Source organism: Aethalodelphis obliquidens, unplaced genomic scaffold (assembly GCF_003676395.1).
Source record: "Aethalodelphis obliquidens isolate GAN/ISIS:26980383/991018 unplaced genomic scaffold, ASM367639v1 scaffold59, whole genome shotgun sequence".
Taxonomy (NCBI): domain Eukaryota; kingdom Metazoa; phylum Chordata; class Mammalia; order Artiodactyla; family Delphinidae; genus Aethalodelphis; species Aethalodelphis obliquidens.
The window spans coordinates 3,437,185-3,453,355 of NW_020838003.1; the positions used below are offsets into that span (position 1 = coordinate 3,437,185).

General features: G+C 43.6%; 1 protein-coding gene and 1 long non-coding RNA gene across 3 annotated transcripts in view; one reads left to right on the forward strand and one right to left on the reverse strand.

Annotated features, from left to right (window-relative positions):
- LOC113609906 (uncharacterized) overlaps positions 1 to 6,902 on the reverse strand; it is a 31,514-nt gene extending 24,612 nt beyond the window's left edge. For both annotated transcript variants that reach the window (XR_003428865.1, XR_003428866.1), the window contains exons 1-2: positions 6,202 to 6,902; positions 4,875 to 4,946 (exon numbers count right to left, since the gene is read on the reverse strand). This is a non-coding gene — a long non-coding RNA (uncharacterized LOC113609906). The remainder of the gene's footprint in view (positions 1 to 4,874; positions 4,947 to 6,201) is intronic.
- The window catches only part of PARM1 (prostate androgen-regulated mucin-like protein 1), a 99,024-nt gene continuing 88,042 nt past the window's right edge, over positions 5,190 to 16,171 (forward strand). The window contains exon 1 of the mRNA XM_027087610.1: positions 5,190 to 5,485. Coding sequence (XP_026943411.1) covers positions 5,443 to 5,485 — 43 coding nt within the window. The 5' untranslated portion in view covers positions 5,190 to 5,442. The remainder of the gene's footprint in view (positions 5,486 to 16,171) is intronic.

Below are 16,171 nucleotides of genomic sequence, written 5' to 3' on the forward strand. Positions count from 1 at the left end.
GTATAAATGTAGAATAAACATTGGATTTTGAAGACTTACAATAAGAAAAAGAATGTAAAATATCCTATTAATGTTTTGCTATTCATTACATGCTGAAATGATAAATATTTTAGATACATCAAGTTAAATAAATCATAGCATTAAAATTAAATTCACTTGTTTCTTTCTCCTTTTTCAAAATATGACTTTTAGAAATTTTAAAATTACATATATGACTTGTATTTTACTTCTATTGGACAATGCAAATCTACAGTAGCAACTCAATCAAGTTTAAAAAGCGGTTTCATTATGTGCATCACCTCCAAGAGGCCAGTTTCTTCCTTCCTGAAATATTTTAAGGGTCTCCTCCTTAATTAAAATAAAAATTAGTGACATGTGGTTTAGTGTCCTCAAAGTGCTCCAAACAAGTTTATTTAAATCAGGGAAACAATTATGTTCCATCATGTGCTTTTAAAATTGCCTTTGTTCAAACAAATATTTCTTGGCAAAGTTCCAAATTTCCTGTTTTTCTCATATTGCATCACTGCCTTTAATCTTTTTTACCATTAATATTTTTAAAAGGAAATTGGAGTTAAGAGAGAAGCAAAGTTATGTAATTAAGTATATAGCAAAAGCCAGGGAGATATTTTTGCAGTGCAACTTGGGAAGAGAAATGAAACCACGACAACATATATCAGGGTCTTGAAACTGCTGCACTCCTGCCTTTGGGGATGAGGGGTTGGGGGAGGAGCTGTCAGAGATAGTTTAGAGCTTTCCCCTGCAACTCAGATGTAGCAGGAGTGGAAATGCCCAGGGGAGAATCCAAGTTTTGTAACCTTTTATATGAAGAAATAGCTACAGCAGGCATTAATGTTTTCTCCTTGTACTTTAGATCCCCAAATGAGTTTTAAATGTACCTCAAAGTTTCTCCTCTAATAATAGCTAACATTTACTGGCACCTAGAACATGACAAGCCTTTCACATATGTAATCCACTTAATCTTCCCAATGAAGCCAGGAAGAAACTGAGGCATAGAGATACCAAGTAATGTCAGTTAGTAGATGGAAGAGGGGGGATTGGAAGCTAGCCTATGGGGACCATGGAATAGACATCAGAACTCAGCCTCTAACCACTGCACAGACTGCCTTACTTACCCAGCTCTCTCAACCGAGTTATTCTGTCTCTCCTAGGCCATGATGAATCCACGAGTCCAGAGCTAACACTTCCATATTACCTAAAATGTATTACCCGACTTTATCTATAAATTATGATAAATTTAGGATGTCGAAAGCTAAGTCAACCAAGGGCAATATTTTAAAAATATTGAACGTCTACAACCCTAGCAATTCATTTAATCAGTGATCAAAAAAAGAGTGGGAGTCAGTAAAAGGCAGGTTTATCTTAGATTTTATCCCAGTGGAGCATTATGAAAGAACCAAGAAATCTCTGAAGAAACTGGCTTTTGCTATAAGGCATGACTAAAAAGTTACATGCAAATTCCATCCCTGACCCCAATGAGGAGTGCAAGTCCCCCTGCCATAATATCTTAGCATCTTTTGGTTCCCTTCATACTTACACTTTTGTTAAGTATCTCTCAGTCTCTTTATTTGCAAAATTGGGATAAACTTACAGAGTGTAAAGTTTACAGATTACACAAAATGCTTGAAACAATCCCTAACAGAACATAGAACAGAAGCTCAATACGTGTTAGTGGGTATTATTATTTATAGCATTTCACATAATAAAGTATTGCATATATTTTGAACTCTTTTTTATTCAATTTATTTTAACAAACAACTATAAAACAGTTCACCCGTTTCTCCCATCCCCCACCACTTTAACATAATAAATTATTGCATATATTTTGGGGATCATTCAATGTTTGACTCCTCACTACTAGAATATAAGCTTCCTGATGGCAGGGACAGTTAACCACCGTGGCATACATCACAACCATGAAGAATGTGCTTCCTTGCTTTCTTGAAGTTATGCATGGCCACTGACTTCCTTTAACCAGTAAAGGTGCTGAATCGTCACTTCTGGACTTCCCTCGTGGCGCAGTGGTTAAGAATCCGCCTGCCAATGCAGGGGACACGGGTTCAAGCCCTGGTCCGGGAAGATCCCACGTGCCGCGGAGCAACTAAGCCCGTGTGCCACAACTACTGAGCCTGCGCTCTCGAGCCTGCTAGACACAACTATGGAGCCCGCATGCCACAACTACTGAAGCCCGCGCGCCTAGAGCCCATGCTCTGCAACAAGAGAAGCCACTGCAGGGCTTCCCTGGTGGCGCAGTGGTTGAGAATCTGCCTGCCAATGCAGGGGACATGGGTTCGAGCCCTGGTCTGGGAAGATCCCACATGCCGCAAAGCAACTAGGCCCGTGAGCCACAACTACTGAGCCTGCGGGTCTGGAGCCTGTGCTCCACAACAAGAGAGGCCACAATAGTGAGAGGCCCGCACAGTGCAATGAAGAGTGGCCCCCGCTTGCCGCAGCTAGAGAAAGCCCTCGCACAGAAACGAAGACCCAACACAGCCAAAAAATAAAATAAAAAAAAATAAAAGTATTAAAAAAAAAGAGAGAGAAGCCACTGCAACGAAAAGCCTGTGCACCGCAACGAAGAGTAGCCCCTACTCGACACAACCAGAGAAAGCCCGCGTGTAGTAACAAAGGCCCAACGCAGCCAAAAGTAAGATTAATTAATTAATTAATTTTAAAAAGAAAAGAATCGCCACTTCCAGGTGGAAGACATAAATGCTGCACATAACTCTCCTCCTTTTTCTTTCCTGAGTATAGAAGCAGTTTCTGATATGGACTATAACACCGAATCCTGATGTAGAAGATATCTACTCTGGGGAGTAGCCTGGATCCAAAGCAGATGACGATAAGCGAGAAGTAAACCTCTATTGCTTAAGCCTCTGAGACTTTGGGGTGGTTTATTACAGCAGCAGAACCTACCTACCTTGAGTGTTACAACCTATCTCATTCCCACAGCCTAGTATAAGGTCTGGCACCTAGTAAGTGATCAAATATGTTTTCACTAAATTAATAAATCAAAAGTTTTAATTGTTAATAAAAATGAATTATTTTAGTTAAAGAAATTATTTTCAACTCTATTCTGTATACAACGAAAAGCTTTGGAGATTTTAACTGATTCATACGTGGGAGTCACAATCCTTTGGGTACAAAACTATCATCTTAGATATCAAAGCCTGTCACACATGCTTTACACTACTAAGGGACTCCATTAATGTCTGTTGAGCTTCAACTGAACAATTTTTTTTCTGTGAAGTGTTTTTGAAAATCTTTATTTCTGTCATAGGGTCACTTACTTAAATGGCCCCATCTAAAGGCACCAGTGCCTTACAGAACGTGCTTGCAAAATTCCATCTGTGTGTGGTCCCTGCCTCCATGGCAGTCACCACACAGATGCAGTAATTCTTCATCATCACATAGATTAGCCTAGAAACCAGAAGGACCTGAAGGTCAAAAGCATTAAGAGAGTTTGTTTAATAAAAATAAATTTGCAGTTTCTTTGGCCAGGGAGGAGGAAAGGGGGTTGGGCATTTGGTTGTAATACCTTTGACTTCTCATTTCAACAAGAATCAATAAATTTACCAAGACAAAAGAGAAAACATGAGCTCAGTTTAATCTGGTTGTGGAAGCGTGACAAGCTCTACAAGTGGTGACAGTGGGGTCAGGAAGAGGAACTGACATCATCACAGATAAAGTCATGAGGCCCGAGGGAGTGAGAAAATACAACTTGGGGCTCTGTCTGGTATATGAGAAAGAAGTCACAGAACAAGAAAGCTGTTCTATAGGATGGATAAACAACAAGGTCCTACTGAATAGCACAGGGAACTATATTCAATATCCTTTCATAAACCATAATGGAAAAGAATATGAAAATATATAGATAGATATACACACATATAAACATATATATATATATATATATATAACTGAATCACTTTGCTGCACGGCAGAAATTAACACAACATTGTAAATCAACTATACTTCAGTAAAATAAATTTAAAAAAGAAAGAAAGAAAGCTGTTCTCCAGCACTGCTAGGTCCTGAGCAAATCAGTTCTTTAAGAAGGCTCCTTAATCCCAGCTCTAGTGACTAGGGGACCGCCAGGCTCATAATAACATAGATATTGGAAGATGACCTAGCATCCGGTCTGATAGACGTGTAGAAAATAAGCAAGTCTAAGGTGGTGGAGAGGATTAAGTGAAGGATCAGCTTCGATCTGTGTGAACACACAGAAACCTTGGGCTTTGAAGAGAGAGTATAGTACAGGGATGACCCCAGGTCCCTAGGCAGGCAACTTATCTGTACCATTAGCTAGCTGTGTGATCTTGGGCAAGTACTTAAACCTCTGCACGCTTTCATTTTCTCCCCTGAAAATGAAGCTATCATAGCGCCCACTTCAAAGAATTGTTCTGAGAACCTGACCTGGTTAATACCTGTACTGCACAGTTGTCTAGCACACAGCAATTCTCAGGAAATGTCAGCCCTTGTTATATGCCCTGGTACACAAACTCTTCAGTTACGGGATCCAGCCCTTACCAGCTATGTGACCTTGAGCACATTACCTAACTTCTCTGTGCCTTAGTTTTTTTTATCTTTAAAATGAAATAATAATTCTTATGTCGTAGGGTTGTTAGAAGCATCGTGATACAACACCCAGTAGGGTGCCTGGCTCATAATTATCGCATGATCACTGTTTCGTCTCGTGAGAAGCTGAGTAGGACGGCAGACCTCCTGGCCCAGGCACCAGGAAATGCAGTGGGGTTGAATGTGTGTGAGGGTTTAACGTACATGCAGGAACGTTTGGAGAAATGAAAGAAAAGGAAAAGGTTCTCATACTTGGAAAGAAGTGTATGTTCCCTTACCGTAGTGGGGTCTTGGCTCTTCGAGGTGACACCTAAGATGGCACGCGGTCACGTGTTTAAAGGTTGTTACTCCTGTAAGAAAAGCTGAGGTAAATTCCTGAGGGCAGAAATCTGCTCCCACTTCTCTGCCTCCCCTTAGTTCCCAGCACAGTGCTAGCCGCCCCAAACATTTGCTGAACCGGGTCGAAACTCGGGTCTCGCGCCCTGACTGTCCAGCAGAGGCCGCCCTGGGCCGCGACTCCCGGGACACGAGGGCTGGGAGAGGACAGGCCAGGGGTGGCCTTGTCATCTCCGCGGGACCCGGGTGGGAGGGGTTTGGCGGCAGCAGTCGCGGCGGCGGAGGCGGCCCGGGCGGCTGGGATGGAGCAGAAGCGCGCCGGGCGCCGGAGTACAAGCAGCTGACGGAGCCGCGCGGCGCTCGCCTAGCTTCCCCTACCGCCGCCCGGTCGCCCGGCTCCCACCGCAGCCAGCGGACAGAGGAGGAGCTGCCCGCGCTCTGGGCGCTCGGTCAGTCCCGGCAAACTCTCCCGCTGCCCGCGCCGGGTTCGGCACCAAGCACCAGGGTACCATGGTCTACAAGACTCTCTTCGCTCTCTGCATCTTCACGGCAGGTATTTTGGGGCGCCAATCTGGCGGAGGGCTGGCCCGGCGACTAGCGCTGGGGGCGGGGGCTGAACCGGGGAGACCGGGAAATAAGTCGCCGCGCGCTGGGGGCCGGAGTGGTGCGAGCCTCCAGCGTTTCGCAGAGCTGCGTGCGCACTTGGATTTAGAGCGATGTGCGTTTTTGGAGAACCTGGGCCGAGCCGGACCGAGGGGATGACAGGGTTCTTCCGGCCGCAGCCCGCGCCCGCACAAACTCCGGGCTTTGTGAAACAGGTGGCTGCACGATGCGTTTGAAACCCGGGCTGGCGACACTGACTGAAACTAGAGGCTTCTCGGGTCTCCGAGCACACCCTGCCAGAGTTGGGCACCAGACCTCTTGACGCGGTTGGACTCAGGGAGGGATAAGAAGGAGAAGCAGGAGGGATCGCATCTGGGAAAGCTTTAAGCCGTGGCCGCGCACCCGGCGGGGCTGGTTTGCGTTCCCCGAGATTTGGTGGTCTCTCATCTCCGGCGACCCTTCCTAGTTACGCGTGGGGGTGATGCGGCCTTAACAGTCTCAGGGCAGCTGCTCCGACCCGGCTCGAGCTCGTGATCACCCCTGGGGATTTGCAATTCTACCCTATGGCCTGGAAACTCCCCCAAAATATGTGCCCTGGCAGAAACTGTTAACTTGGCTAAAACTAGCATCCTCCCCGTTCCACCCACTCCTCCTACACACACTCACCCTCCGGACGGCTTCCCCACGCGCGCATCGCTGGCCTCAGGACCACGGATGGCAGCGGCCTCCAAGCAGGGCCTGGGGAGAGAGGAGCCGGAGGACTGAGCTCGGCTTGGTGGGCGTAGAGGAGAGATTCAGAACAGCTCTTTAAGTCTGAGGGTGGGGTATCCAGTTTTTCCAGAAAATGTAGGCAGACAAGGGACAACTGACTACGGATGAGGCACTGGTGGAAAAAGCAGCCCGAGTGCGGGGACACAGGCGTGTTTAGATAAGAATGTTCCAAAGCCACATACACAAGCCATTTGACTCATGCTTGTAGTCCGTGTGTGTATTTTTTTTCCTCCTGAATTGCTTGGGTTCCTGTAATTGTGGACACAAGTCGTTACAATCCCTTGAAAAGAAGCTAGGGGTTTCCAGGCAGCTCACAACGGATAATGCAGTTTTGAGGAAAAGTTTCCCAACTTGAGGCTAGAGCGGGTCTTTTTCCTCTACTTGCCGAACGCCTGAGAAAGCTCCCTTTTCTCTCTGGTGTCTGCAAGGTTTGGAGGCACGTCCACAGAGGGTTCCCGGTCTCCTGCCGCTTTGGTTGCACAGCCTTGGGCCAGGCTGGTAGCGCCTGTATCCCCAAGTGTGACAGCCGACTCCCTAGCCCCGGGATTGCCAAGAGACGTTTACGAAATGACAGGAAAGGTGCCTTCCTTTCTCCTCTCTAGAAATCCTTTCATGAGGCTGGAGGCTCAGAAAACCTTCAGTGAGCCAGTAGAGCTGGTAGGTAGGTTTGTTGGCTAATTTTATTTAGTGGCTTTTCTTTAATTTTTATTTTTTTAACAACTCTGGCAGTTGGCAACGCCGGGAGTAACCCTACTAAGGCAGTGTATTGTGGGGTTTTTTCCTCCCTAAGGAGCTCAAGATATATATACATATTTTTAAATTTATTATTTTTTTTCTTGGCCAGTTTTAGAGTTTAGCCTCGCTATTGCTGCGGCAAGAACCTTGACCTTGTTCACGGCCCAGACTGAGGAGGCTGGTAGCTGGGGACCCACTGCGCAGCCTCACTCATCCCTGCACACGTGTGTCGAAGCCAGAACAAAGAAGATCACAGCCTCCCAGTTCTGGGGTTCCCCTGACCCCGGAAGACATAGTTATGTTTCTGAGTACATCTCCCTGAGTGATGAAGCGTCCTTTCCTCTGAGTTCGTGCCTCTGAAGGAATCTCTTCGGGGGTCAGTGTGTTGTTAGAGCTACTTGCAATAAGTTATCAGGCAAATAATATAAAAATAGGCATAAATACCGTACAAGGTTGTTTGAGAAACTAAAATATAACTTTTCTAGAAAAAGTTATAAAGGAGAGAGGGACAAGGGTTCTTGAAATGAAAGTGGCAAAGCTCTAGATAGCTTCATCAGGCAGTTGCTTTCCCCCCACCCCATCTTTAGAGAATTCAGGAAATTTTCCATAAAACTCTTGAGGTGATACTTTCTTGAGCCAGGAATGGGACTTAGCAGGGAACTTTTTTGGCTTAATAAATCTACTCAATGCATATACATAGTGTTTTGTCCAGCCTGTGTAATGGACACTTGTAAATACCTGTGCCTTGTGAACAACACAGCAAAAGTAGATCTCTACACTTACTCACTTGTATTTTAAAAAGAAGGAAGAGAGAAACCTTGGGCTGTCTTCAGTTCTCTCAGAGTTGATTGGGGTAGAAAACTAGCATGGCTATTTTACAAACCGTTCCCAAACACCTCTAAGGCCAGTGCTCTAGGCATACAGGAGTACTGCCTCTAAATTACAAGCCAGAACCTCCGAGGGCAGGCAGCAGAACCAAGAATGGAGGGAGGATGGCAGGCCACAGGAAGCTTCCGTCTTCATCCCTCTCCCTCTCCTCTCTGGATTCAGTTCTTTCATTCCCACCACCGTCGTTGCTGCTCTCCAGTGCTCTATGGCTCAGTATGTTAAAAAATTCCCTCCCTGAGACATCTGAGGTATATTGGAACTTCCCAGAGTCCTTTTCCAAACGTTCAAGGAGTTCAAGGGGAAACAAGCATAGGTAAGAGAGGCAAAAATCCCTTGACCCAGTTTTTCCTGCCTTAGGTTCTGCCCTGTCTGCCCCACCCCAGGGAGAGTACTGCAATCTGCTCCATTACCCAGGCTGACTTATTGGCCCCTTGGTGATCAAGACCAGCAGAGCTAGATTCCAGTCTGCCACCCAGCTAGAGAGCCTGTTTGTGTCCCAGGCCTGTCAGCTATAGCTCTTCTCCAAGTGACTAACATCTCGAACGTCCTTATCCTCAAAGGAAGACCCCACCTTACACATTTATGGCTCTCTTCTCAGTATAGGTCCTCATATATGTCAGGGCTTTATCATAAGCATATTAAAGCCATATCGTAAATCTTATCATAAACATGTTAAAAATAAACCCAAAATGCACACACATTTATGGGAACGGCAAGGTTGCCTGTGGTTGGTTGCGAGTGGAGGTGAAGGGTGGCTTGCATCCCTTTAGCCTGGTTACCTCCTATTCCCCTGAAGTCTGTGTCACAGAGTGACGCCTCCTTCGCTGTGAAACCTACCTGAGAAGGTGGAAGTTCTCCATTATTATGGGATAGATTTACTGAGACAGTGTTGCCAAGTGGTGAAGCACGGCTGCAGATTCTGCAGCTAGATTGCCTCAGTACAAAGCCAAGTTTTACTACTTACTAATTGTATCATTTAGGGCACGTAATCTAACCTCTCAAGTTTTCTTATCTACAAAAATGGGGAAATAAAACTTCATCAGACTGTTAAAAGTGGTAAATAACTGAATATACCTATAATGCCTGGGACATAGTAAGCGCTCAATAACCATTAGCAATTGTCGTTGCTATTATTCTTATTAAAAAGTTGACTGTGTTTGGCACCAGTTAGGTCATCCTGTCCAAAGTGTACGTGTCTGTGCTTGGACTATGTAAACTGAAGATTTAAACTAATATTCCAGCACAATGCCAGCTGTTCGGGCAAACACTCATGTGCAAATTAAGAAAAGATTCAGCTGAGCCTACTAAATGCCTAATTTGAAAAGGTTAATAATGTGCCAGCTCAAATTTAGCACAACAGTCCAAAAAACGCTCAGTAACAAACGGAAGTCAAGTCTCACGGAAGATGCTATTTCTTCCACAAAGTCTTTTGCAGACTGGTGTGTTTCAAAAGCCCAACTCAGCTAAATCTTAAGGTCAGGTTCCCAGAGCCACAAATTTTGGATAATTCAGATCAAACAACTTAGGAAAAGGCATTTCATGGCGTATGAATGATCCAGAATGGCTCTCTCCAGAATCCAAAAACATCAATAATGGCCGGATCTCTAATTTAACTTGATCATTTGGGCCTGGTCTAGTGGTGCTTTCATCGTGCTTGTGCTTTTATAAGAAAAATATTGGCCAAATATTGACACCGTTGGAGCAGATTTTCTTAAACTACAATTTTTGGGGGGGACAGGGGTGGGGCTGGGGGGTACAGCATCCACTGGAAACAACAAAGAGGGACATTTAAACAATATTTTCAAAGTGTATTGACTATTTTAACACCCAATGAAAGGAATCCTGCTCTAGCATGCACAATGGTTTTCTCCCTTTTAGAAGTTACTGAAATTGGATACGTTAGTTTAGGAATCAAATAGAGTCATCCCTAAGTATCCAGAACCTGGCCCCCATACCAAAATCCTGAGATGCTCAAGGTTCTTATATAAAATGGTATAGTATTTGCATATAACCTACGCACTTCCTCCTGTATACTCGAAATCATCTCTAGGTTGCTTATAATACCTAACGCAATGTAAATGCCGTGTAAATAGTTACCAGCATGCAACAAGTTCAAGTTTTGCTTTTTGGATTCAGGAATTTTTTTTCCCAGTAGTTTCGGCCCAAGGTTGATGCAGATCCCACAGATACAGAGAGATGGCTGTCTTTGCTTTGCTAGCAAGGTATTGAATAAAGCAGTTGCCTAGGAAAAATTAATGTTTCATTTAGAAGACAGCAGTGGTTATGAAAAGAGGTAGGCAAATAGTGGGTACCTGCCTTATGCAACGATTGCTTTTTAGTTGGAAATGCAGGGCTAATAGGTTATCATCCAGTTAATGTGCAAGTAGGGTTACTATAAACTAAGACAGATTTGTGTATGTAGTTCATGGCATGACATTTCGTAGTCACAGCTTAAATTATTTAAAGGACGGGGATTGATGTACGTCAGATTTTCTGAGGTGTGGATCTTTAAATGGTCTTCATGATCCTTTACAGCAGCATAGCCCATTTCTTTTACCTGTTTTAATATCGTTTATAAACCTTGAGACTTCTGCCATTTTATATGTAATAGAAACCATTACAACAAAATAGGCGATTATATAATTGTTGTCATCTGTGTTTTTCATTGGTGCAAGGTGGCATAATGTCAATTGAAAATAAGCTGTTTTAATTGTCCTTTGGCTAGTGTTGCCAGATTTAGCAATTAAAAATATAGGTTGCCCAGTCCAATTTGAATTTCAAATAAATAGTGAATTCTAAGTCTATCCCACATAGTACTTGGGACACACTTAAGCTAAATAACTCTTCGTTGTTTATCTTGAATTCAAATGTAACTGATCATCGTGTATTCTAGCAACTCTCCCTTTGGCCTTCCATGTGTGGTTCATCAGTGCAATGGCTTTGACATAGGATTGGCTTTATTTTGAACCCTGCCCCACCCGGCTTTAGCCATCCCACTCCATTTCATTCATTCATCACAATCTGTTCATGGGAAGACGACTCGGAGGTTTCAAAGCAGCTCTGCCTCTCTGAGAGCAACTTACAACGTTAGGATTCAGAGGCAGCTCTCCAATGGAACATTTTGAATCGGATTGCATATCCATTTACTGTGCACTGTTGTGGTTTTCTGAACAATCGGTGGGATTTCTGTAGCCTCCCTGAGGCTACATTACTTTACCCTTTTGTGACCTTTTCTTAAAAAAAAAAAACAGTATACTATTTGAAATGGTAACAGTGTTCTTGCATAGGAGCTGGAACTAAGAGCCTTCCAGAATCCAGCAGGCAGCTGATTAAAAAAGAAAGTTAATAGAACAGCTTTGGATTTCAATGCTGTCTTCTGTGCCAGGATCTTAACACATCTCACAATTATTATATAAGGTTTGCATAATTCCTGCAGAATAGGTCTATAGGTATCACTTGGAATCTGTGGCTATATGGGGCCTGAAGCAGCATATTAGACAGAATTTCAAGGCAGATTGGGGGAAAAAAATCCTTCCAGCAATTAGACCGTGGTGGAAATTTGCACCTTTATACTTAAGGCCAAATCTGTGACTAGGTAATTGTTAAGTGGAAAAAAAATTGTGGAAAGTTACCAGGTGTGATATTTAGAAAACATGTCTATTCAATACAAAATAAGATGCATGATAGAATACGGCTTTGATGATAATATCTTCCAGTTACAGTCCAGATTCTGACACCTGATTTTCTTTTCCCTGAAGGAGGAAATAAGGGCACAGAAACTTTAGGGCAGGTGTTGCACATGAGAAGAATTGGAGGAGAGAAGGTATAATTCATTTTTCATTTTTTTTGGCCATGGTTGTAAACTTAAAGCTATCATTCAAGCTTCTCACTGGATAGAACATATTATAGTTCCCTGTATGGGGTTATTAAAATATATGTTACCTTTAAAATGATGATATTCTTGCCAGCTTGTGTAGTCCAGAAGCATAACCTCATTCCTGAGAGAGTTTTTTCAGCCACTGTTTTATCCACGATGGGTTGTTACTGGGGTTGTCTGCCCCTTATAAAATCTTTTCATTTTCCATTGGAAAAGCTTTTGTGATCCACAGATAGACGACAGGCAGCTACCATTATACTGGCGTTGAACAGTTATTTCATTGTTAAACCTTCCACACTATATGATTCTTGCTTTGTACTGTCATTTAGATTCTTTAGGAAGAACAGTAATAATTATTGTAAAGATAAAAGGGTGTCCTCTTTATTCACCATGCAAAAGCTATATGTGTTTAGGGAAATGTTTAGGACTCTGGTCATTCTATTGAGCTAAGGTAATGTGTCACATTAGGAGAGGACTCAGTACATCTCAGAATTACACAAGGGAGTCTCAAAGCCCATTTGTCCATGAGAGGCTCCTAGAGAAATCTGGTGGACTTGAACCACCTCTTTGTTGGTTTGGGAAAAGAGGCAAGTTATTGGTGGATCACACACTCGGCTGGTCATGTAAATTCTTGCTGTTGATGGGTCAACATCAAGCTGAATACGGCCGTCACCCAACCAAAGGGAACTCGGCCTGTTTGGTCTTAAAAATTACAATGTTGTCAGAGATGGCGTTCCAGAGGAGAGAGCCGTGGAATTGTCCTTTTTGAAGAACTGTTCAGACAGGTCTGAGCATGAGAAAGAATGATCAGTTTTTGAGGATAAGTGATCATTCATCGTTTACCTTCTAGGAAATGTAGGAGGGGAAGGAAGTGTGATATCACATTCCATGTGGAAACTGGATAAGAAATGGACAGAGGGCAGGGGCCATGGCTGTTTCAGAATTTCTGCGTAGGATACGTGGAAGAGGCTGGGAGTGGTCTGTTGCATGAGGTGGAGAGAATGTCAGGTGGCTGAACGAGGGGGAAGTGATTGTTGAAATTACTGGGGGCTACTGAAGACCAAACCACCTCCTTGATGCTGCTACTGGGAATGGAAAATTCATCCAAGTTTCATTTTTAGGTGAAGGAGATAAGAGATTCCTCCTCAAGTGTGTATGCACATCCATCCTCTTTTAGTACACCTTTCTAGTTTTGTGAAAGGTTGCAAATTGAGCCTTTCAGAGGAAACGGATGTGACAGCCCTTAATGGCAGGTAATTCAGGTACCCTCAGCATTGTGAAAGGGGCAGAAGAATAAGAAAATGTCCTGAAGTGTCAAGAGGAATTCAGCTGCGTGGTTTGGTTGCATGAAGGAGGGCTGAGTGACCTGGGGTTGCCCGCTTCCGGGCTGGCCTCCTAGACTGCTCTTCACGAAGAGTCCTGTTTTGAGCAGATTCCCCATTCAATGCTTATTTGGCGAAAACACAACCCTGGTATTTACCCGACGAGGATGGGATTTGTGTTACTTTCTCTGAGAGGCTACATGGTATGGTGGAAGAGGCTTTGGAGGAAGACAGGCTGGTGTGATGCCAACTCTGGGGTCTCGGTCTCCTCCTCGTAGAGTTATGATAATACACATCAAGTGCCATGTGAGTAAACATTCAACAAAAGTTTATTAAACAATGCATAGAAGGTTTTATTTTACTTCATTGGCACATCCGCCTCACACTCCTAGAATATAAGATGCATGAGAATTTTAGCTGTTTTGTCCCAACTGTGTCCCCAGCATGGAGAACAGAGCAAGACATGTAATGAGTGCCTGGCAAATATGTGTTATATTAATTTTTTAATAAATTTATTTATTTACTTATTTGGCTGTGTCGGGTCTTAGTTGCGGCCTGCGGGATCTTCACTGTGGCATGTGGGATCTTAGTTCCCCAGCCAGGGATCAAACCCGTGTCCCCTTCATTGGAAGGCAGATTCTTAACCACTGGACCACCAGGGAAGTCCCTGTTAAATTAATTTTTAATGGAGAATCTTCATGTGTTGTCTAAGGCTCTGGAGATACAGCAATGAACAAAATAGAAGTCTGCCCTCAGGGGACTTATGCTCTTTGAAGGCGATTGACTTAGTCAGAAGAAAATCAGTAGCTGACCATCTCATCTCACAGTCATCTTAAACGCAGCACGTCCAAATATGAACTCTTGGACTTTTCTCCCAGCACAGTCCCCAGCAGAAGCCTTCCCCATCCCAATTAATGGCAACTCCAAGTTGCTTAGGCTGAAAGTCGTGAGTCATGTTTGAGTCTCTCTTTCTCTCAACACCCCTCATCCAATGCTTCAAGAAAATCTGTTCGCCCTGCCTTTAAAATACATAAAGTCAGACACTTTCCGCCACCTCCATTGCTGTCTGTGGTGTGAGCCCCACTCCTCTTTCTCCCGGAATCCTGCAGGGGCCTCCTCTCGGGCCTCTCAGCTTTTACCCTTTCCCTCCTAAGGTCTAGTCTCTACAGAGCAGCTGTCGATCCAGTGGAAATGTATCAGATGATGACATTGCTCTGTTCACAGCTCTGCAATGGCTTTCTGTTGTGCTCAGAGTGAAATCTCAGCCCAAGTCCTTAAAGCAGCCATCCAGACCCACTTGAGCTGCTCCCCCCTTCATCTTGGACCAGGGCTTCTACCTCTCCTCTGCTCCCCTGGCACCAGCCACACTGGTTTCCTTATTGCACGCCATGGCTGGTTCCTCTCTCTGGAACATGTTTTCTCTAAATATACATGTGGTTAATTCCCTCACCTTCCTAAAACCTTTACTCAGATGTCACCTTCTCAGTGAGACTTACCAACATTTTTATTTTATTTTTTGTCAGTTACTCTTTTATTTCCCCCACCCCTTGAAATTGTCAAGCATACTTTGAGGAGGTGTTTGGTTACTGACTTCAGGCTCTTTGGCTTCCCCTTCTGGTCTCTTTCTTTCCTGGCCGCTCTATGATTATTTCTGCATCATTAGATTTCCTTTCCTGTGTTCCCAAAGGATGAACATATTTACAGTCAGTCCTGGAAACCTGATCTTTATCCTGAATTTCTGCTCAAAAGCCACCAGAGAGATTAATCATGTGGACAATCTTATTTTATTAAGAAAATGTGTAATACATACTAAAAAATAGCAAGCCTTGCTTTGGTCAATTTCATCAATGCTTCTTAATCTGGACCTCATAGAACATGCATTTTTTGCTCTTTGATTTCTTGTATTCTCCTTGACCAGCATTTTTAAATTTGCAGTCTGTTCTGCCTGCCGACACCGTATTCCCATTGCCCCTCATCTGCCTCTTGCCTCTACTTTTTCCTTTAATGTCTCTCTTCCTTTATCCCTAGTCCCCCCCATCCTGGGACTTTTGTCTCTCTTGTTTGCTGTGGTATCCCCAGTGCTGTGTGGCACTAAGGGGGGTACTCAAAATATTTGTTGAACTGAAGGATTAAAATACATTTTTGAGGGCTGGCACAATGAAGACTTAATTTAAATTTCACCTTAGATCCCCCCAAAAGGAGACATTGGCAGACTTGCTTACTATCAAGTGCTTGTTGTATAGTGTTTCCAAATAGCTGTTTTTCAAAAAGAGTCAGGCTTTTCGTTTTCATTGAGGGTTACAAAAGCTAAACTTGAAAATCAGCATTTTTAAAGCTATGCACATATAAAACACTTCTTTTACAAATGTAAGCCTTTTTTTTTTTACCATGGCTATCACTTGAAAATAGCTGAAACTTCTGATACTCTCTGGCCAATTAAGAAAATGTCACCTTTGAGCTCTGCTAGAGAAGATAAAGGTACTTCTACTATTTGAACATTTTTGAGAATTTTCTGAAGAGCTAAAAAGAGCCTGGTGGTGAAAGTGATTTAAGTCAAAGGGAGGCATGACTGCCAATGTCCCAGTAACGTCTGAGGATGTTAAGTCAATTCAAATGCTGAGTATTGAGGGTGTAAGTTAGTCACAAATAAGCTGAAGGACGGAATAGGAGATTTCCTGGCCTTACAGACTCTTTCTGTCTTCATTGGTGATTCTGAAATATGAATTGTGTTTTAGTCCAAGCGATAGATAGAAGTGATGGGAAGTCCTGACTAAAATCAGACCTGTATCCTGTATGCACTTGTTCCCCACCCTGCAGGGCTGACACCCCTTGGCGTGGCTGGTGTTAAAGTCACCCAGGCTGGCATATCCCCCAGCTTCATCACCCAACAAAGGCTCATGTTACTTTCTGCCTTAAATAAAAAACATCTACTCATTTAGCAGGTGCCAAAAAGAACATGATCTTGAAAAAGAACAACATGCCGGTCTTGAAGCCCAGGGGATAATAATAAAATTTAAGATGATATCAACTTGAAGAGCAACCT